Source organism: Scleropages formosus, chromosome 5 (assembly GCF_900964775.1).
Source record: "Scleropages formosus chromosome 5, fSclFor1.1, whole genome shotgun sequence".
NCBI classification, from domain to species: Eukaryota; Metazoa; Chordata; class Actinopteri; order Osteoglossiformes; family Osteoglossidae; genus Scleropages; species Scleropages formosus.
The window spans coordinates 4642640-4666699 of record NC_041810.1 but is presented as its reverse complement, the minus strand read 5'-3'; the positions used below and the strand labels follow the sequence as shown (position 1 = coordinate 4666699).

The 24060-nt window shown below is 46.1% G+C and overlaps 1 protein-coding gene across 1 annotated transcript in view; it reads left to right on the top strand.

The window, feature by feature from the left end:
* Positions 1–24060, top strand: part of LOC108930854 (paired box protein Pax-5-like) — a 61549-nt gene that overhangs the window by 4671 nt on the left and 32818 nt on the right. The window contains exons 2-5 of the mRNA XM_018746331.2: positions 10345–10510; positions 12980–13177; positions 15957–16021; positions 17821–17946. Coding sequence (XP_018601847.2) covers positions 10345–10510; positions 12980–13177; positions 15957–16021; positions 17821–17946 — 555 coding nt within the window. The remainder of the gene's footprint in view (positions 1–10344; positions 10511–12979; positions 13178–15956; positions 16022–17820; positions 17947–24060) is intronic.

Below are 24060 nucleotides of genomic sequence, written 5' to 3'. Positions count from 1 at the left end.
TACATTGTTAAATAGCTACTTTTAAAACGCCCGCAGCAAATCCAGCATCGAGCACATTTCCTTTTTCATTTTGTCCAAGTGACCAATATTTCAGATTCTACGTTATCGACTTCCTTACGAACATAATGTGTGAAAATGTTTTTTTTTTATTCTTTTTCCCTGACGCCCACTGATCTGCTGCAGAGCTTCATAGCATTTCTTATGCTCCGTATATGTATAGCAGAATTTTTATACATATAAAATATACATCAGTCATTTTCTATAGATATGTAAGTTTTTGTGAGTTTCATCTAGATTATTCCTTTGTATTTTTAAGGAGACTGTCAGTATATGTGACTAAGAGTGCAAGTCCTTTTTTTTTAACTTCCGTTAGTAAAATAATGTGAAGCACACTTTCAGTTTTATCTTATTTACCGAGATTTGCCGCTCCTGGGTAAAGTGCCGTCTATTGCTGTCATTTTCGGAACTCCCTATAGGCGACGAGTGGGAAATAATTTGTTGCCCTTGGACCTTACAATGTAAAGTGATCACCTGTGTTGAGTGTTTCCAGCCTCCGTGGCCAGAAACTCTTTGTTTCTCGTCTCTCAGTCCTGCCGCAGCTAATTATAATGGGAAATGGGTGAGAGAGAAGGAGACGGAGAAGTAGACAAAAAAGGGTGAAAATCCTGTAGGGCTTTTTTAACTATCTTCTTTTGCCTTTTTTTTCTAATCATGACACCCCCCCCCCCCCCTTTTTTTTTTAATTACCGTGTTTTCATTAAACAGTCGTTGGCGGGAGTGCGGCTGGACGGGCAATGTGACCATGTGCGCCCCCTAGCGGTGTCTCTCTGCTGCATACCGACATACAGTATATGTATAATATACGAGCGCATTTCAATGTAGGTGTCCTAAATCATAGTTACCAGTGCAGTAAAATATATTTTTTTTGAAAAAATATGTTTTAAATAAATATAAAGTGTCATCACATGTTAAATTGGCAAAGCAGTTCAACTTCAGTGTGGGTTTCTGGACTCCTGTAATCCATTCCTTACCTCACACTTCACTGTGTACAATCCTAAAGGGGCTGTTTTTTTTTTTTTTAAATCATCATATATCCAAGATACACACAGCCGCTCACGCATATACACACATACACACACACACACAGAGACGCAAAACGCACATGAAGACGAATGTGAATATATTGGTATCCGTGTTTTCTGGATCAACATAAGACGCAGAAAAAGCTGAAGACAAGGCATCGAAATGGAAAGAAAAAGGAAAGGGTGACTGAGGATTTCTCATTACTGTTTCTTTTTCTTTTTTTAAAAATATATATATGAACAATATAGGTTATTATTCGAATGGACGTTGAAATATCGAGTTTAAACATATGAATTTAAAATGTATTTAGAAAAAATCTATATAAAACTAGAATACCTTAAATAACTCATGTCTACTGAACGTGCTATGTATTACATTTGCAGTTCATCTGCCTCTGAATGTTAATAAGATGATTTCTACTGGATTTTATTGTTAAAATCCAGGAAAATTTAGATAAACTTATATGCTGTTTTGGTTTTATTTCTGCTTTCCAGCAGAGAGTACTGTGCAAGGAAATATTTTAATTGTTTGACGGCAGTATCAGAAAATTTAATCTGAATAAAGTCAAGCATTTACCAGAACTCGGTACAGCCATCTAAACGAAAACGAAGGTGGTCACATTTTTTTTTTTTTTTTGCAAATTTAGCAACATCTGAAAACCTACAGTTTTAGTTTGTTATTCATTTCTTTAAGTTAACAAAACCCTTGTTTTTTTTCTTATACTGCGAGCGAAAAAATGCATAAAAGTAATGTTAGAGGAATCAGTTTATATTACCTAAATGTGCAGACAGCTATAGGAAATAAAATAGATGCTACGAATCCCAAAATAAAAAAAAACAAAAATTTGAAATTTTAGGTTAGTCTGACAGAAGACATATTTTTTCCTGCTGAATTATTGTCCCGTGAACATTGAAAGACTGTGAAGTATTTTCACGTTTTTCGAACCTCACATTGTGTTTTTTCTGTGGTGTTGTATCCTACATCATAGTTTTATGTTACTTGAGTTATTTTGGTTATATATTTGTATATATGTTATATATGCGTAATTTCTCTCCATAATAGTAAAATAAACATAAATGGGCAGACACGCAATTTTTCTTCTTCATTTTAACATTAAAATAAAAAATAACACAATTCACTCGAAACCCGGGACTGTGCGAGCGCGTTCATTGGTCAGCAAACAATTCGGAACCTCGCCCACGGGACCAGGCGCAGCCAATCACAAAAGACCCCTCCTACGAAACTCCCAGCCCTTCGCCTATTGGTTAGGAGTAGAATGCGCATGTTCACGATTGGTTCTAGCGAGTTTGAGCGACAGATGCGTCCAAGGCCGACCGGTGGGGCTTCGGGGACGCCGAGCCCGCGGCGCTGTCCACACTAGTGCGGGTCCTGAAACGCGCCGCGCGCACTCATGGCCGTGGAAGTGGGTTCGGCGCGCTGGTGCCACGCCGCGGGAACCTCACAGACATTTGCGTGAAGTAGAGAATAAAACAGCGCGATTCCACCGGATCCCCAAGGGGAGCGAAGACATTCCTTTAGAAAAAGACAAACCCGTGTGGGCTTTTTTTTTTAATTTCCCGTGGATTATATTCACGCAATGAAACTGTGAGCGGTCACAACTTGATCAGCGCTGTTCCGTCGTTGCGGGGGAAATCAGTTCTTCCAAAAGTTGTGCACAAAAGAACACTGGACGTTACAGTTTGGATTTATATTTGTTTGTACTTTGAGGATTTTTTTTTTTTTTTTTTTTCGCATTTGTGAATTTTTTATTACTTTCCAGACTCGGAATCTATTGGACAAATACGAATAGCATCTTTTTGACGCACATATTTTGATGTTTTAAATGATTTCTGGAAACAGCGGCATAATAAAGGAGAACACTGAGACACTTTGTTCCAGTGCTGGAAGAAAAGGGAAAGAGCGACTGGATTGATGCTGAAAAGAGGGACTTTATGAAAATCTGAAATGAACCCCAGGATCCACACTTCGCAGGTTACTTTCCAGAGAGAAGCACAGAAAGGCTGTCCCTATTAGGAAAAACCCAGGGAGGAAGATTTTTAATCAACGTATTTATTATTGTTATCATGTTATTATTACTAACCAAGGACATTGCCTCGATTACTAAAATAAAATAAAACAAAGGGACAGATCAGAGAATAGCTGTCAGTGATGCCCAAAAAACAATTGCACGCTCCCGGAACTCCCGGAGTGCCTCCCATGGTATAACACATATTTACAGCCCTCCTATAAGTGCACAAAATTATCTCTTCACTTTGTTTTAATTTTTAAAAAATCTCTTCGTATATTTGCACCGGGAGGCTTAAAACTTCAGTTTCTACCTTCAAACAGTTTTTACTCCTGGACATTAAATTACAGGTGCCGTTAAATTTGGTGAAATATTTTACTGGACTTATTAAGGTCCTCATCAGCCCGTTTTTGTTTTTGGAGTGTGAGGGACGCAGAGAGAAAGCAGGACTGGGATTTCCTCACACTTGTGTGTGTGTGTGGGTGTGTGTGTGTGTGTGTGTGTGTGTGTGTGTGTTTTTTTGTGTCGATACACTTCCTCTGGTGTCCAAGCCGGGGCGTCACAGAGCCCCCGGTGAGGAGGGAGTTTTCCACACCACGGCTGGGCTGCTCCTCGGGGGTAAAACACCCTGTCCCATGGAAATACACTGTAAACACGACCCTTTTGCAGCAATGCACAGTAAGTGGACTGATCCTTCCTATTGTTGTGAAACTATTGAAATGACACGTAATGCATGCTCAAAAACAAGCACTGGGTGCAAAAAATATAACATTAGACAAGTACCTTTTAATTAAAATTGTGTAGGGTGGAAATATGGAACAAAAAAAAAAAATGTGACAAGATTGGCTGCCACCAGTCCTTGGAGTGTCATGTGAGATGCGGCGGAAACGAGAGCGAACTGCAGCTCAACTCGGGCAGCTCGAGGACGGGCAGCGCGCGACCGCAGAGCGCGAGAGCGCCGCTTCCGCGGAAAAGGGCTGCTTTGCGCAAAAACTGTCGCGCTGCTGTCTGTCGTACTGCGCGGGTTCCTGCGGTGAGAGCGTGCGGCTGATGACGGACAGGCACCGAGGGTGGTGGGGGGTTGGGGCGGCTGCGGAAGGGGAGGGGGGGGGGGGGGGCGCCCTGTGCGCTGTACGGGTAACACAGGCGCGAGCCACCGGGCGCAACAAAGCAGCAATGAACTTGACCGCGAGAGCAGGAATGAGCGCTCGGGCTCATTCATTCGTTCACTCAGTCATTCAGTCACTCGGTCACTCGGTCACTCAGTGATTCGCTGTCCAGCCCCGAAATGTCCTCAGCTCCAGCCACACACACACACACACACACACACACACACACACACACACACACTTCTGCCGCTGCACTGATTTTAGGTAAATACCGTTATTAATCTGTAATGAATCGGTGGTCCACGGAAAAACAATCAAATCAGTAAATTAACTAAATCAGAAAAAATTATTATTATTATTATTATTATTATTATTATTATTACGGTGCTACTTCCAGTACTGTGACTATTACAGCAATAATATTACGGGTGTTTTATTGGCATGTCTCATCTTGGATTCGCTTATGTTTTTATTTGTATATCTGAAGCTGTAGCAAAATGTACAAAAACACCGCGCAGCACGTGCTGACCTGCACTCGGTGTGTTTCTTACTGTGTGGCTGTGTTTCCGACTCCGAGTGTGTGTATGTGTGTGCGCGCGCGCGCGCTCCAGTGACTTTGGTGAGATGTGTCCTTTTCACACACACTTATGTGAGGTGACATCTCCCAGCACGGTGCGTTAACCGCTGCATTAGACACACACACCTTCCCAAAAAGCTTTAACAAATCACATTTCCTCACAAGTCGCCTCTGCTTTTCCCATGTTAAAGCGTCGGTCTTGAGTGAAAACGAGCGTAGCTGAAGGAAAAGACTTATTTTAATATCGTTCCAAATACTAGTAGAAAGAAGTGCAAAAATTTACAATGTAAAAAACAAATATTGAATAGTAAAGAATATTTTGTCAACATTTATTACAGTGATACAGAAGTAATCAATAGTGGTTCTCTGGGGTCTGTGTCCTGGTAGCCCAAGTATGGGTGTTTTGTGTGTGTGTGTGTGTGTGTTCATGTGTTTGAACCTACCAGAATGTTCTTTACATTCGAAGGAAAATAGAAGACAAGCAGTTTATTTGCTTTATTTAGAGAAGAAAGCTTTGGAAATATGCAATCATGTGTTCGGCATAAAGAATTCCAGCTGTGTGTGTGTGTGTGTGTGTGTGTGTGTGTCTCTCTGTGTGTGTGAGAACGTCTCGGTTTTTATTTGGTGTTTAAAAATAATCCCTTCCTATAATGTAGAGCTACGTTTCCCTGCAGCGACTCCTCTCCTCTTTGACAGCAAAGCTACTGTTATTTCATGATATTATGAGCAAAGATTGCTGTTCCGAATCTGCTGAGAACAGGCAAAAATCCTTACTTTTTTTTTTTTTTTTGCACAGCACAAATGACATTACTAAAATACCCGTTACTATCATGCCGGTTTATAATGTTTAAATAGTGTTTTGTGGAAAAAAAATGAGAGAGAAGAAAGGATGATGAAAGAGTCTATGGGAGACTTTGTGTTTTTTTATAGATCCATTAGAATCCTTCGCAATGTCACAAGTTGGAAAAGGAGAAAAATTGTGAAGTTGGTTCACGACTGAGTTATTTTCTCATTTTTCATCTCATAAGGTCATGGATAATGTTTTCAAAAAATATATTTGGATGTGATTCGGGTACTTTTTTTAGCAGCATTACGTGTTAATAAGCAGAGTTTGCCCTGACCGTGGTATTTACAAAGTTTAAAAAACTGGTAAATTAAAAGCCTTGATAGAACTGCTCTCCCTGTTGTGTATCGTGTCATCTGGATTGTTTTTAATCCCTTTAAGTGTTCCTTATCGTATAATAATAATAATAATAACAATAATAATAATAATAACAATAATAATAATAATAATGCGTTAGGTTATGGAATAAAAATACACTAAATATGCGCGTACAGTTTAATTAAATGATTACGATCGTTTTGGTTGATAACTCACCTTCTGTTTTGTAATTGTAATACTGCATATTCAGTAACTGTAATTAATATTATCGCCTGAGGCCTGTCCGTCTTCTGGTAATATGGTAACCCGTACATGTAATCTGTACTATTTTTGGTTTATTTTTGACTCTGATGAAAAGTATTGAAAGATCTGGCATGAACTAATTTAATTTGTAAATGCAATCGCACTGCGAACACATAGGAGTCACAACAGGGTATTATTATTATTATTATTATTATTATTATTATTATTATTATTATTATTTCGGTTTGGGTTAATTAATTTACTATAATATCCAGTTCACATTAACAGACACTAGAAATTGCCTGAAGTTTCTGCAACCTCTTATTTAAATGTAACGTTTTTGCTTGAGTTTTTAATGACTTTTGCTTGTACGATATATATATATTTTTTGCACATCCAGGACTTTACTGTATTCTGAGCCACAAAGCCACAGTTTGTGTCCCTTCCTGTTGCCTTGGGGGAGGGGGGGGGGGTGTTATTCGTTCCCCTTTTATACCCCCTCCCCAATTTCTTTTCAATTATGAATGGGAAATAAACCCGTGACCCGTTAACGGCAATAGCGGATTCTGACAACAGAGATAAAATTTAGAAATAGAAGAGAGTAGCTTAACAGAGCTTATTTTCTGGATGGGAGAACATAAATGTTTCTCTCTCACCCTCCTCTTTGCCACCCTTCTCCCCCCCCCCCCACACTCCCACCCTTGCCCTCCTTCTAGTAAAACGGTAGCAGTGGTATAAAACCCATGCCCTACTAGCCCCCCCCCCCCCCCCCCCATGCACCGCCACCAATAACACAGTTTGAGTAAAGCACTGTTTCATTTACTGTTACACTACTGATTAAAAGACATCATGCCCATAATCAGCTATGAGTTAAGATGAACCGGTGTGCGTGGAGGAAACCCACTTTTCACAGTAACATATTTAAAAACGTTACTTTAAGATTAATTCATAAGTAATAAATATATGGGGATGAGGGACTGGTTAGGGTTGCACCCTTATAATTCTGAACGTTCCTGGTTTGAATCTCCCTCCCGCTTCAGTACTCTTGACCGAGGCATTTGCCCTGAATTAATCCAGTAAGAATACCCTGCTGCGTAAATGGGTAAATCACCGTGAAGTTGCTTATCGAACAGTGCGTGCGACTTTGAACAAAGGAATCTGTTAAATGAAGGTTAATAATAACAAGTGCTGGTGAAATACTGGGGTAAAATCCAGGGAGAGCTGTGTAGTTTTTTTTGCTGAGGGTGGACAGGTCAAAGAGGCCAGGTGTAGGTGAGGAAGGGGAGGCCTCTCCAGCTAGGTAACACCACCGGCCTCCAGAGGACTCTAAGTCGCTCTTCCTCCAGTTGGGCTCTAACTCTCTCCTTCTGAAGCCCCCAAGGCCGACTTGGTGCCTCGTGGTCACGTGTAAAAGGTTTACGGGCTCAGGAGAGAAACCTGACAATGAGCTTGTGGGTATTTTTAACCGCTCTTATATCCTAACGTGTTTCCTTTCTTAACGCGTCTGAAAAACACATCACAATCAGCCGTAACCCTTTCAATGCTACCGTCTTCCAAGGGCCAGAATTGTGCTGCCGTCTTACTTTTCCCGGCACGGATTTCGGAATATCTGTATTGGTTTTGAAAGATAAAAATGCACTTATTCTGTGTGCATTATTCGGCAACTGCTGTTTTGCAGCTGGAGTGTCGAGAACTTCAGGCTTCTCTCTTCAGCTTGCTCAGGGTTTACCGGTGTATGCAACTTTTTCCTTGCTTTGCAGACAGTTGTCACCGCGCTGGCTGATACACACACAAATTCTAAGTGAACTCGTGCGCCATCGCTTTGAATTAGTAATCATCTCGGCACAAGGCGAGGTTCTTAACTATTGTTCGATTCTGCAAGTCAAAGCAGACCTAAGCAGCAAAAATGAGATATTATTATTATTGTTATTATTAGTTGCGTTTATTAGAAGCAGCTTCATTTAAAATGAAGGATGTTTTACTGGAGCAGCTCAGGTTTAGCAGCTCACTTCATGGTATAACAGAAGGGTTTCTCCTTGGACTCGAAAGGAAACCTTTAGGTTACGACCCAGTGTCCTTAACCGCTATGCCACCTGCATGTCAGAGGCAGCGGAGTGACTGGTTGTGATGCTTTGGCAGCACCGTGTGCCGTAGTACGAGCGCGGGATCCCTGTCGGTGGCCCGTGGGTGCCTATCTAAATGGGCGTCTTTCCCCTCCCTCTGCACACACAGTGGGTGCAGTCGCTGGCCTTCGCCCAGGCCTCTCGTTCCCGGTCCTCGCAGCACTGAGTTTTTCTCCACGCGTGACGGGGCTGTCAGCCATGTCGGAAGGGGGGCCACGAGGGGTGCGATCATTAGAAAATCTTTGCCTGTGAAAATGCAGCCGCTCACTATTGATTGCATCTACTTGATCTGGAGATGAGATGTCAGGAGCCGTAGCTCACCATGGTTTTTCCTGCACTTGATCTGGCATTTACCACATGGCCAGAGAGCAGCTGGGCTTCCTTCGTTTCGCTTAGCTTTCCTGACACCTTGCTTGGCCCCGGGTGGCACCGCTCCTCATCTTCTGTTCCCTTTTCGCACTTGCTGGAGTTCCAATGTTTTCAGCAGTTTAAATGTCCCTCAACGCAATTTTTTTCCCCTGCAAGTTTAGAAAAATCATCTCAATTGCTCCTAATGTGTCAAAAGTAAAAAGAAAAATAAATCATGTTTAATATAAATTTTAATTTTGCCAGCCAGGGGAAAAAAATATCCATGGATTTTTTTTCAAATCCCTCTTAGTTTGTGTATAAAAACCATTAATCCCTGGAGCTAAGATTATATGCCCGCGCTCTTTTTGTTCATATATTTCCCTAACAGAAGCAATCAGTATGTTAATACGGTAAAGTATTAGGGTAAAGCAGCATCAGTGCGTGATGGCTGCCAGTTCATTATTTCTTCACATGTTCTGAAGCGGTATTCACTCTGTCTGTCATATGCTGAAGGAGAACTTGCTTCGGACATGCATGCGCTGAAACTGAATACAGCTTGAATCAGCAGTTTTTTTTTTATATATATATTTCAATGGAAACTATAAAAGTAATAACAATATAATAAGGAAAAAAGGCTTGTGTGGTTGAATCTCTAAAAAGGAATATGGTAGCTGTTTTAGGAAATATCATACCTGGGTTACACAGTTGATTGTAGTAAATCTGGGTACACGGCTAATAAAGGTCGTTGAACGTCCCCACACCATGAACGTTTTGTTGCGTTAGCTTTTCGCATCATTAATGTCGAGATATTGTGGTGTAAATACGATATTAAGAGAGAGCACAGAGTCATAAGTACTGGTCCCCTCGGGGGTTCGGATTTGAGCATGATTTTCATCTGGTTTTGTCGGCACTGGCGGTCGTCCCCATTTTGGCGGGAAGGAAGCTGCAGTTCGGAAAGTGACCACAGGTGGCAGTGTTCTGCAGAAATCACTTTGTCGAAGGAGGAAGGCGATATGAACGCAACACAATCTATTGCTTCGTGTACATGACATGAGATTTAACAACTGGCACAAAAAAGATTTTTTTTGTACCTTCTCTGTTGCAGATTTTGGCTACTGATTTTACTGAATTTGTGTGTGTATCAGCCTTTTGCATCCGCTTGTGTATTAAATGGGTGGACGTTCGGTGTGAATGCGAATGTAAGAGCGAGACGAAACAGGCCGTTTGTTGCATCCCGGTCATTTTGCCTGGATGGCAATGGGAATATTTGTGCGGACTATAAGTTCATGTATACGTTCTTGTCCGTGTGCTACACTGTAACCAGGCTCACTAGCTGTGGATTTTGCTGTTACACCGATGCTTCCCGCGAAACTACTACATTGGAACATGTTGGATCTCGCAGTGGAATATAAAGGATTTTTGGTGTAAGTCAGAGCAGGGAATAAGCTGCCTTGGGTAATGGAAGCAGAAACCCAGTTTTGACAATATTCATAACAAAAAGCAAGTTTATAATTTTAATATCTCTGTAATATTTAGTATGTCAAATATGTGACGATTGTTAAATGATAAGAGTTGCAGGTGTGGGCAGAGCTGTGAGATTTAGAGGAATGCTTCCATAAACCCATGCAGGTGCTCTGGTATTGATCTGAAATAACAGTTTTCTTCCTCCACAGGACACGGCGGGGTCAACCAGCTGGGGGGTGTGTTTGTGAACGGGCGCCCCCTGCCAGATGTGGTGCGCCAGCGCATCGTGGAGTTGGCGCACCAGGGCGTGCGGCCCTGCGACATCTCCCGGCAGCTGCGCGTCAGCCACGGCTGCGTCAGCAAGATCCTGGGCAGGTGAGGAGCACCACCTCCCCCCCTAGCCCTCCAATCTCCCATCCACACCTTTGGGCTTCGACCAAACAACCACATGTCTGCGCGCAATGATTCCCGGTGCTCCGATATCTCAGATTTACCATCCTTTACAGTACTTTTAACCCGTTTCCTACGTTACCCCAGAACCTGGCTCTTTTATTACGATTTATCCTAGGAAGGTATGATATTGGCGATGTAGTCCTCCTGTTAAAACAGGAAGTAGCTGTAGAGTGCATTACCCTCACAGCTCGGACCGTACAAGCTGCGGAATAATGTGAGCACCGTTGATTACAAGCAGCGAAAGCTTCACGATGAATACATTATATTTATCTTCTCACTCAAACCTCTCTTTATAGCCTCGGTCTCCTTCCTCCACCGTCTCCCGGCTTCTCTCTCTCTCTCTCTCTCTCTCTCTCTCTCTCGCTCTCTCACTTCGGAGACAAACCTCGCAAACGGTCGTGCAAATCCGCACCCCCCCACCCCCCGAACACCACCGCACCCCGCCGCCCCCCCCCGTCCGCCAACCCCACCATTCTCTCCCACAATGAAAAGGCTACAAAAGAAAAAGATTCATCACATTTGGCATTTGCATCAAAATGAAATTGGTACCATATTTTGCACAAAAAGAGAGAGAGGCCATTTGAATGGGCGAAGGTGAAGGATTAGCCTGCGAGGCCCCACCGCCGTGTAGAAAAATGTGTTCCTCATTGTTCTCCCGTGCTTTTCTTTAATGCCTCCTGGCCCTCCTGAAGCCGCGCCGGGGTATTTCATTTCCTCCAGCGTCGCCAGAAACGGTCCATTCATTCGGATCGGTCCGAATAAATGGCAGATGAACCAGATGTCGATACGCCACTGTTTGTCGTAGATCGATTCCGTGTCCTTTTTACCAACGATGAACCGCTGACGCACTTGGCCGCTCCTTCCCGAATCGCTCTGACATTTAGTGCAGTTGCGCTCTTGAGAAAGTTCTCATAAATAGTGCCTTAATCTGACCTTGACACTGAGGTGTGATGCTTGGGGGGGGGTCTCTGGAAGGAATCGGGCTCAACACCTTCGCCCATATTGTTCTTTATCATTATTGTTTATTCATTTAGAAGGGGTGCGGTGGTGCAGTGGGTTGGACCACGGTCCAGCTCTCTGGTAGGTCTGGGGTTCGAGTCCCTCTTGGGTGCCTTGCGATGGACTGGTGTCCCGTCCTGGGTGTGTCCCCTCCCCCTCCGGCCTTACGCGCTGTGTTGCTGGGTAGGCTCTGGTTCCCTGTGACCCTGTATGGGACAAGCGGTTCAGAAAATGTGTGTGTGTGTGTTTATTCATACAGATGACCCTTTTAGTCCGAGGCAGCTTACAGCGCTGAGATACTTACCACGATTTACCCATTCACACTGCTGGGTTATTTCTACTGGAGCAACTCAGGGTACATAATGTCGTGAAGGGCACAGCAGCAGGATATGGAATTCAAACCTGCAACCAAAAGTGACAACTTCAACCACTACACTATTCAGTTTGTACGCTAAGTGATTTGTTAAGTGAATTATTCAGTCATTTTTACTGTATCAGTTCAGGGTAAGTACATTGATCAAGGGTAAAACACAAGGCGGTGGGATCCGAACCCGAGGTCCTTTGAATTCTAAGCAATGCTCCAACCTACAGATGTAACACTCAAGTCATGGCTGAAGTCTGATCTCACAGATTTCTGCATGTGATAAATTTTGGTGTGTGTGTGTGTGTGTGTGTGAGTGTGTGTGTGTGTGTGTGTGTGTGTGTGTGTGCGTGCCAGCTCTTCAGCTCTCAGGATCCCAGGGTCCCTGGCACAATGCATTCATCCCCGTGACGCTGTCGGGGATCTCCCGGACAATGGGGGCCTGGTGAGAGCTGACACACGCTGCGTGGTCTCCACCCGCCGATGCCGCAGCACGGGTTCGTGTCACGGGCCGGAATCTGTTCCAGAGGCCCCTTTTGCCCCAGCGGTGGCACACGGCCAAACTGTGTGTGGTACGGCTTCGCTCCCGGCCTCCCTCTTTGCCCCGGCTCCGCGGACCGCAGAGCGAGTGGCGTGAACCGCAACCGTTTCGCCGTCGGTCGTGCCCCGTGTGCGCCAGGCGAACTGAGTCAAAACAAGCAGTTCTGTCGCTTGATGCCCCCCCCCCCCGAATATTAAGGGCGCGCGCGGTGCTTTCCGGGGAAGCTAGTCAAGGGTGACCGTTTTCTGCACATTCTAGGTTCGAGTCCAGAGCTGTGGAAAGCGGCAGACGGGGCGGGGGCGGATTCGCTGGGGGGTTGAGGAGTGAACGCAGCTCTCGTGTCGTGTCGTCGCCTGAGGGATGCGATCATATCATCGCGCGCGTGACGGGATGTCTTTTGTTTTCCTTTTTCTCTTGGTTCATCAGCATCCAGGACGGAGTACTGACCCCCTACCCCTGTTTCTCGCCTCTCTCACCTCTCCATCCTCAGGTACTATGAGACCGGCAGCATCAAGCCCGGCGTCATCGGCGGATCCAAACCAAAGGTTGCTACACCCAAAGTTGTCGACAAAATCGCAGAGTACAAACGCCAAAATCCCACCATGTTTGCCTGGGAGATCAGGGACCGACTGCTGGCGGAGCGCGTGTGTGACAATGACACGGTCCCCAGTGTGAGCTCCATCAACAGGTAGGGTGGGGGGACTTCGCCTTACGCTCCTTTTAGAGACCCTGAAAACACCAGTGTGTGTGTCTCTGTGCCGTCACTGTGAACACTGATAGGTGTTATTACACTGGGATAAACCCACTGCTCTTCATGTCATATTATAATTATAAATTAATTTAGCTGAAGGTTTTCTCAAAAGCAACTTGCAATGTTAAGGTTCCTACAGTTATTTACCCATTTATACAGCTGGGTAATTTTACTGGAGCAATTTAGGGTACTTGCCTTTATCAAAAGTGTTACAGCAGGAGGTGGGATTTGAACCTGCAGCCTTTGAGCAGGAGGTGGCAGTTCTAACCACTTTGCTTCCTGCTGTCATAGGCATTCTCATTGTAAATCTTATGATTGTGATTATTAACATTTGCATTTTGCGCACGTCTTTCTCCAAGGTCATTTACTGTGTTAAATACATGAGAGAGCAGTGTAACACACAGTCGCAAGTGCAATTTACCGTCCTTAGTTCACCTGAAACACGTCTTTTGAATGTGGGAGGCAACCAGAGCACCCGGGGGAAAGCCATGCGAACATGCAGACTCCCCACAGGCATTTCTGGACTCAAATGCAACTCCAGACTTCCAACCTCATGCCGCAAGAAATACATTTTCTAACCGATTTTCCTGCTTTTGTGTTATTTCAGGCCAAGAGAGCCTAAGTGCAGTAATAATTTTACTTCTGTTTCATTTATCTGACACTTTTCTGCAAAGCAACATACGGTATTAAGGTACCTGCAGTTATTTACCATTTATACAGCTGGGTAATTTTTACTGGAGCAGGTTAAGGTAAGTTCTTTCCTCAAATATACTACAGCTGGATATGGGATTTGAACCTCTAATCTTCAGGTGCAAAGGCAGCAGGTCTATTCACCACACTGCCCCATTGCACTTATGGCTGCTAAAACTGCGAAACTGTGAACGCAGAAGCTCTTTACATAAAATAAACCTGTGTGGGTTTTAACTGGCAACATTTTTATACCCCCAGTCTGCCAGGAATGTTTAAAAACATTCTCAAGGGGCAGCCGGTAGAGCTGTTTTCAAGGCAATGCCTTGCAGGTGGAGGCTCGGGGTTCGAACCTCACTCCTGCTGTAGTGCCCCTTGATCAAGGTACTGACCCTGAATTCACACGGTAAAAATGACTCGGCTCAGCAGTATAAACTGATAAATCAGCGTAAGGCACTCAGTACCTGAAAGCTGATGTAACAGGTCTCCTAGAACAGAGACATTAGCTAAATAGTGGCTAATAATAATTATTATAGTGGCAAATATTATAATGTGTCTTGCTCTTTTTTCTAATGATTCAATGCGGCGTTTCCTCACGGAAACTGGGGCTGCGACCCCGCGGCGTCTAAGGACGCCCTTTCAGTAGCGCCGCTTTTCTTTTAATTCGCTCTGTGTCCTCCTTCTTCGCTCAATCCGGCATGGCCCAAATAACCATCATGTTTGGGTTATCGAAAAACGAATGTGATTATTCGATGGGGACGGGTCGTGCCCCCCCTCCCTCGTCTTCCCGCTGATAGACTGCAGATGACCATAAATCTAATTGGTTAAGCTGCTGCTGAGAATGGACATTGCAATTGGATGGGTTATTTCCTCATAATTAAAATGCCAAGGTGCCTTAATGGTCTCCAGTTCCATTTGATGATGGTAATGGAGGAAACCTCCGGAAACCTCCGGAATCTGGTCGGAATCCCCGAATCGGATGGTGAGGGGGGTGGCATGGATGAGCGATCTGGGAGTTTTGTTGAGGAGAGAGTAGCTGTCAAGGTGAAACTGTGTTATGGCACATTAGGGTAAATTTGTGAGATCTTGTATGGCTGAAGGTGGCGGGTGCGAATGGCTGAGGTTCGAGGGAAGGGGAGGTGCGTGAACGCAAACGCCGTCCGGGAGGGTGCGAAGCGAGCGCCGTGAGGGAACCCGCCAGGGGCCCGGGCTCCATATTTATGAACAGAGTGCAGCTCGCTGGTTCGACACAATGTGTACAATGACACCCCCTCCCCCGCAAGCCCCCCCGCCGCCCCCCCCGCGCCCGGCACCTGGGAGAGCGAAGAGGAGGCTTGCATGGGCAGCCATGCAGGAAGTGTGTGGCCTCGGTGCCATGTCAGCCTGCTTCAGCCCAGAGCTCGAGTCACGACCCCAGAGCCCTGACACACATACACACACGTATATAGAGACACACCCACCAACAACACACACATCTGGATATGTATAGACGCTCCTGCCAGATACACACGAGAAACACACTCACGTATTGTTGCTTGTTCAAAACTGCAGCAAAACACACACATGCAGTTTTTCTATTTCTGTGATAGGTATGCACGCACGCACACACACACACACACAGATCTACCCTTCTCTTCCCTGCGACCTGCAAGAGTCCCTCCATAGACAGAGACACGAAACATTTAAACGACCCGCACATGCAAACAGAAACACAAACACGCAAATTCGGACGAAAACGGATACGCATTTTTCCCTTCCTCTGCACACATGAAATCACCTTCGCGCACGAAGAACACGGACACGCACCTTTTCTCCCTTCCCTTGTGACGCAACCTCACTCACACAAACCCTACACTGGCTGTCACGCACGTTAACCCGCGCACACTGACTCGCACGAACTGGTCTCCCACACACACACTGGTCTACACACTGATTCCCACACGCTGGTCTCACACACACCGACAGAAACAGGTGCTGCTGCTGTGGTTCCTGTGGTTCAGTGACACCTCCGCTCTGTTTCCCTCCACAGAATCATCCGGACTAAAGTGCAGCAGCCCCCCGGCCAGCCAGGCTCCGTGTCGTCCCACAGCCTCGGTAAGACCCCCCGCACCCCCACCCCCCCTCGGGTAGCCCGTACTCTGCAACCGGCCCCTCGCGACGCCTCCCGCGTTGCTTTACACACGCGCGCGCTCAGTTTGGGGATGTGCGGGACGTTGTGCCGGGGGGCCGTTCTCCGCCACGCCGTGGTGACACGTGTGTCACGCTCTTTGGACTGTCTCATCGCTCGCGTGCACCTGGGGGACACGAACAAGACAGGCGTGGGGCGAGAGCAGAGCTGGGCTCCTCCGCCATCGAGCTCAGACTCTCCCGTTGCTCTGGGCCCCTCTGTAATTTTCATAATCGCAAATCAATCAGCAACGTAAATTCATTTCACACACGCAGCTTAAAGAGCTTCAGACTTTTTTTTTTCGGCATTATTATGATAAATAGCTTTCACGTCGAGGCGGAAAATTGAAATTTGAAAGAAAGCCTTGCTTTTCGGTTTCTGCGGATTCGCCGCGCGCGAGTACGCGCGCATAACCGCGCGCGTGCGCGCGCGCGTGTGTGTGTGAGAGTGTGCGGGGGCATTATCTCATTAAAAAGAGAATTCTCTCCCAAAATCAGATAATTAAAATAATAAATCAAGGAGAAGAAAGGATACGCTTTCATTACATTTTCCACATCATTAGTCAGTAAGTAGGCCTGAATGTGTTTTATCTTCCATTAAGCGACTTTGTTTCTCCTTTGTTACCGCGCCCCCCTCCTCGGTCTGAGGGGAGAGGGGATTAGGATCGCGCCGCACCTTTCTGGTCGATATCTGGAGCGGCACGTGTGTCACTCAGGTGCCGAGCGACTGTTCGGAGAGCCCCGACTGCCAGGGGGCGATGCGGGTTACCGGATGCTCCGAGAGGGTACCGCGGTACAGTGGGCTCTAAGGCCGCCGTGTGCCAGGACAAGAGAAAAGCTGAACGCGACCGTGCGGTCATATGTTTTACATGACGTTTATTCACTTAGCAGACACTTTTCTCGAAAGTGACTTCCAATGAACTCTATGTAGTGTTATCAGCCCACACATCTTATTCTCCGCGGTAACTTACACTGCTGGATACGCTACTTACAATGGGCCGCTCATCCATACATCAGTGGAACACACACACACACACTCTCTCTCTGTCACTCACACACTGTGGTTGAACCTGAACAGCATGTCTTTTGACTGTGGGAGGAAACCAGAGCACCCACACAGACACGGGGATAGCATACAAATACCACACAGACTGAGCAGGGATTGATCCCACGTCCTCTCGCACCACCCAGGCGCTATGAGACGGCCGCATGTTTGCTGTTTTACAGGCAAACATAGGTGATGTTCTGCAAAGGATTCTGGGAAGGCACCTACAGGTGGACCTCGACTTATAACGTGCGCGACATACAACCATCTGAACTTACGACGGCTGTCCCTGTCACCTTAATATATCATTTTCGAGTCCCAAAATCATTTGTTTTGCGATCCCCTCCGAGTTACAGGTGATGAAGTGTGTTCATTGTTCTATAATTTATACTCCTGAGAACTGCCTGCACTGTATTTCATTTTATCATTATTTTAGTATATTTATGCCTTTGCTAGTGTATTTTAGGATAAACTTAATGATGTATGATATGTGGAATTTGTGGAAAAATGTATCAAAGCCCTATCCTTATGGTTCGTATAATATGGTGGAAGGGGGGTTTTCAGCTAACGATAACGTTACCATACGGCGTGTTGTCGGGACGGAACCCTGTCGCTCACTTCCTGTTGGTTCCTTGCTGAGACGACTAGATCAGTGAACTCTTGTCCCATGTGACCCCTGTAGCCTCCACGGTGACCGTGACTCAAGTGTCCGCGGTGACCAGCGACTCTGCCGGCTCCTCCTACTCCATCAGTGGCATTCTGGGAATCAGCTCCGCTGCAGACACCAGCAAGCGCAAGAGGGAGGAAGGTAAGCCCCGCCCACCCCATCCAGCATTGCCGCTGTCGGGAAAAACTGAAATCTGACAACACGATATGTGACGTTCTCGCCTGCCCTTTTGCACTTTTGGAATGGAAAATTAATTAATTTGTCCATCCATACATTATTCATAAATGCCTATCCAATGCAGGGTCCCAGTGGTCCAGAGCCTATCTCTGAAGCATCTAGTGCAATGGAGGGTACGTTTAGATTTACATTTAGTTATTTAGCAGACCTTTCTCCCCAAGGTGACGTACAACCTGAAGTAAAAGAACGTGCTTCAGCAACAAACAACAGAGACAGAATTGCAGACGTGGTTCATAAAGTACAGTCAGTTAGATCAATACCACCGTTTTTGCCAGCAAACATTATATTAATTGCTGCTTTTACAATTGGTAGGATTTTTTTTGACATCACCAGACAGTGAGGTAAAAATTTATGGAGAAGATAGGAGATCAAAAGAGAAGTAAGTCTGAAAACGACTTTTCATGAATGCTGACAGGGATTCAGCAGTTCTGAGGGAGAGGGGGAATTCATTCCATCACAATGGAGCCAGGATACACCCTGGACACTAGTCCAGTGCAGTATGTTCTCTCACACACACACACGCGGACGCACACGCACACACACACACACACACACACACACGCACACACGCACACACAAGAACTGAAAATATATAGCAAACTAATGTATGTGATTCTTAATACATTTGACTGACGCTTGCATTCAGATTTTGAAGGTTAAATAATCCACTTCCCGCAATGATCTTCTGATGCAGACAAATCGCCTGCGTTGGTTCTCTCCTATTTAGACCCATTTCGCTAAACTAGTCACATCCAAACAGAGAAGACCGCTCAGACATCCATTGTGCTGCAGGCCTATTATGTGCCGGTTGGGATGTGCGGAAGGTGTCTGGTTCTCATCACTTCTGGCCTGTCACCACGGTACTCGGGTGTTTACACTAAATGAACCGCCTCTCCTTGGTGTTTGCATACGGGCAGATGGGCCTCTGTCTCAATTACGTCCCCGGCTCCATTAATCATTGGTGATGGCGGGAGTTCAGCCGTCGGTCTTCATCCTTCGTCTCCCTTCCCTCGGTCGCTTTGTCTCTCAGCCGGCCGTTGTCCGGGACGCTCTTCCTCTTAGCGGATCTCCAGCGCGCGTACCGTAGAGATCCTTAATCATGCTGTCCTGAGGCTTGGGATGCCGCTGCTACGTTCATCCTCCTCGGAGGACTCGCTCTTTGCGGAGTGGACGCTGCGGATCCGTCGCGAGAGACAAGGAGACCCTACGGCGAGGACCCCCGGCACTGGCGCGCGTAAGAGGAGTGCCTTCGTGCGGAGGGCGGGCATTAAAAAGTCATTGCGGAGCCCGACCCCCACGGTAAATGGGCCCGGAGCAGATGTCGAGACAGCGGAGGGAGACGACGGGTTGCTGGGTCCCCCCCCGGTTGGTGTCTCGTCCTCCGCGGCCACGCTGTGACACCCTGCGTGCGGAAGCGCGGTTCTCCCCTGCCCTCCAAGTCGAGTTCTTCCTAAACGACGGCCGCGCGTGACGTTCGATCGCGTCAGGCGCCCGCATTCCGAGACGATGATGACAAGAACGGGTCGTCCCTTCCTGCCCCCGTCCTCTCTCACCTCACGCAGCTGGGAAATGATCGCTCGGCTATGAGACCTGACTCCACCGTACGGTTAATTTCATTAAGCGCAGTGTTAATCGTGCTACAATTAGCGGCCGCTTGCTGCCTTAATTGACGAAACACACTCTTGGCAGCAGTGCCGGGACGAAACAACACGGCCCTAAATGGATTTTAATCTTGGACTAACACTGCGTGGTGGTCTGAGGTCATCGCTCCTGCGGAGGGACGCCTGTCACGCGAAAAAGGAGGGAAAGCAAAATGTCCTTCCTACTCTGCGTACTGCTCATTCGATGCAAAGTTCACATGGTAAATCGACAATGTACCCTGGTATTAATGTGTTTTTCTGAATTTTCCAGATTGCGTTTACATTTAGCATTATTTACACTGTACTTTCACTTTTACTTTTGAATTTTCGACACTAAATTGAAGTCAGTTGAATTATCGCCACTAAGTTGCTCTTGCTGTTTGTGTGTGTGAGAGAGAGCGAATGAGTGTGTGTGTTGGACCTGTGATGGGCTGGAATCCTGTCCAGGGTGTACACTGCCTACGCTTATGAGATAGGGTCCGGACCACCGCGATCCTGCACTGGACAAGCGGTGATTGATCGTGAACGAATGAATCAATTGTCTTGACAAATGATGGTTTTCACTGCAGTATGAAATAAATGTGAAGAATAACTTTTGAATATTTCCGTGCTCATACCCTGAGTACTCCAGTGAGGTGGACAGTAGTGATGTACACTATAAGTAGGGAAAAATAACATCTTTAGTGCTTTTAGACTGGCAAAAAAAGGGTTCCAGTGCAAAAAATTGTTCTTCTTTCACACTGAGATTCTCTTTTGGTAATAAGATGCAAAGGATGAAAGCACATCGACGCAAATGCGGGAAGTGATCTGATCATGGCAGCATTTCCTGTTTAACTCCATTCGAGGCCTAGTCACTGATTTTGCAGAAAAATGGTAAATGAATAAATTAATTTTTATCTCGGTTTACAGCAAACGACCTTTTCCCCCATATTTGCCCACAATCGCGGAAAGCAATTGCATTATTTTCAATAAACACCGGCTCCTCGTCTATACAATGCAAAGTCTATAATTCCAGGACATTTTCTGAAACAACACTTTCATGTTCACATTTAAAATAGTCAAGAAATCATAATCTCAATGTAATGAATTACATCAAATTGTTGCTTATTAGTTTTGTGCTTCTTTTCTGTTTCCTTCTATTGATTAACAGAGCAGAACCACCAAGAAAACACACATACATTCACATATTTTAGAATACAATAGAACTAAAGGGCAAAAGGTTACAATATTTAGTGCGAATATGTACCACTGTGTGAGAAGTTCATAAAGGTGATCAGATCTTCTTAATTTATCTGAATTGTCATGCAGCTTGAATGTTAACTCTTCTGCTGGAAGCATATTTATGGACGGAGCTTCTGGTGCAGACCATAGCGGTGACACATTTCCGCTCCATAACTTTGAACTAAATTTGGGTTGAGGTCTAAAAAGAAATATGGAGGGGAGCGAATCACACATTTTCTTAAAGGCGATGGAAGATGAGGATGAAAAATGGTTGAATGAACACGGTTGCAGTGGGCTTGGATCCTATCACGGTGCCAGAATAGATATATCACAGCGCCTTACTTTTGGAACACAGTTGAGATGTTCCCAGGGACACCCTGCGGAGATGTACTGGGGAAAGATGGGTTGTAAGTTCTGCTCCTGGATGCTGAGGAGGTGCAGACTGGGACCTCTTGAGGAAACATCATATTGTTCTTTATAACAGCGTTTTAGTAGTAACATTTACATGCACTATGATTCCCTCAGAACCGGTGTGATGGTTTGCTGTGGAGTTTTGGCTGAAGGTCTTAAAGCGGCCAGCAGACTAGCTGCTAGATCTACTGATTTTATACCCAAAGGTAGCAGGTTTGAATCCCACCTCCAGCTGTAATGCTCTTGAGCAAGGTACTTACCCCAAATGGCTCCAGTAAAATTACCCAGCTGCGTAAATGGGTAAATAATTGTAGGTAAGAACATTGTAAAACGGTTTGGAGAAAAGGGTCAGCTATATGAATAAATGTAAAAAAAAAAAGAAAAAATCAGCTGCTTTGAATGGGGAGATTTGTGTTTATGGATGTGTTCAGGATCGGGTTTGTGGCGCTCACAGCCCTGGCCGCGTTCACTCGGAGAAAAAGAGGTGTAAACACCAGCTACGTCGGTTGACACGAAGCACTTTAAACTACTCTAAAGCTAAACCATATGACTGATGGAGAAGGTTAAAAAAAGAAACAGAAATTTTGGAGCTATGAAAGCCTTGAAGTTCTAGTCGTATGAAATTTCCGTCTATTTTTTTTTTTCTGCTTTTTAGTTTTTCCCTCTTTCGCCGGCCCTAAAAATTTCCGAACCCCCTGCGCACTGTTCCTGCTTTGCCTAGTGGGAAATCCGGCACTGAATGCGTTGCCAGCTGGAGGAGGGTGATGGGAAGAGTTCGTCGCACCCTGGCCGTGCTCCTCTGAGATGGGCTGGCAGAGGGCCGGGGCGGCTGCGGATGGGAGGGCGTCGCGGCAGCTGCGTGGTGGGCGGGAGGGGCGGAGTGTGTGGAGGAATGGCCCCATTGTGACCCGGGGTGACCCCACCCCAGCAGAAAGGAAGTGGGCTGAATGGGCAGAGCTTGTCCCGGGCACAGACGGACAGGCTATTGTGTCCCTGTCTTTCTCTCACCAGAAAGGCTGGCTTCCAGGGAGGGGGAAGGGTTTCTGCCCACCCCCCCACCCGACTCTATCTTACCGCCACCTCTGGCGATCTGATCCCTCAAAATTACCAGAATCCTCCCTCCTCACCTCTCATCTCCTTTTCACCTTCCTGTCTTACACTTGGACCCGGGGAGGTTTAAGGAGCCGCGCTTGTGGCCTCTGCAGGTCGTGCTCCCATCGACCTCCCATCACCTCCTCTTCCCCCATTTCTTCATCATCCCTTTCTCACTTTTCACCCCGGAGAGGCTTAGCGGGAGTCAAAAGGGAAGAGAGAAAAGGGAGAGAAAGGGAGGGACGGGCTTAGGGGGCACGGGGGCAGCGATGGGGATCGCAGGGTTTCTGCCCCGAGGTCCTCTCTGTGGCCCCGGGCTTTGATCTCTCTGGGAGTGGACCTTGTGAGGGGCGCTCATGTGCGGCTCTCGGACGGGGGGAGCGGGGGGGGGCGGTGTGACGAGTTCAGTGGTCCTGGCCTGAGACACACACCCTGATCAGTATGGTAATGTATGTCAAGTGCAGGGGGGATTCACAACAACCTTCCTCCTTTTTTGTTCCAACCCCCAGAGCTGACAGATTCTCGTTTGGCTTCTGTTTGTTTTCCTTAAAGCCCTTTTCCTTTCCAGGGCGGACAAAGATTTCGGAGGAGCGGGGGCAAGATGACAGGCCGGCGAAATTGCTCCTTTGTTTTTCTGTGCACTTAAAAGGGAGTGAGTGGGCAAGACATTTTTGGGGTTTTCTGTTTCATTGTCTGAGGGAAAAGGAGGCGAAATCCTTCCTTGGGTCACCAAATTTACCCAAAGTGCCCTTCGGTTTGTACCCTTTTGTAAAGCTGAGCTTGTTAGTGGAGCAGTTTGAGTTAAGCAACATGTTTAAGGATGCTTCTCCTGGCTTTTTAACCAGCAGCCTTCCGCATTTTATTGCCGGTAGAAAAGTACCCTTTAGCTCTTTGATAACCCTAACCTTAGCTCTAACTCTAAGTCAACCCCTGACCTTAACCCTAACCCTAACTCAAACCCTAATCCTATCCTTCTCCATATCCCTATCCCTATCCCTAACCCTACACCTACCACTTACCCTAACCTTAACCCTACCCCAACCCCAACCCTAACCCTACCCCAACCCTAAACCTAACCCTAACCCTAACTAAAACCCTAATCCTAATCCAATCCCTAACTCTAACCCTAACCAGAACACTAACCCTAACTCAAACCCTAACCCTAAATCAAATCCAAACTCTAACCCTAACCTTAATCATTTCACAGCTCTGAGCAAACATCCATCTGTGTAGGAATCTGTATGCTTGACCACTGTAATACCTGCTGGCTTTGCCCTTGTTGGAAAAGAACACTTTTGAAACTAAATAAAGCACATTGGTGGTGTGTAACTGCTTATGAAAACAGACATCAGTGTGTGCGAGGGTCAGTATGTACAGGTATGTGTGTGTGTGAGTGCACAGGTATGCACAAGCCTCTCTGCCTTTAGCTGCGATCTCTAAGTTTGCACCTCTATCGAACGCACAAACCCTGTGTTAATTCTCCATTATGGCTGGGGTAAAGGGCAGTTTGTCAACAGCCCAACCCCCCACCCGAACCCTGTGTCTGTGTCTGACATGGCTGAGTGGGCTGAGGGGGGGGGGGGGGGGTCGTGTGGAATGACATTTCACAGCGATGACGCTGGATAATGGTTTCAAAAATCACGCACCGGGGTTC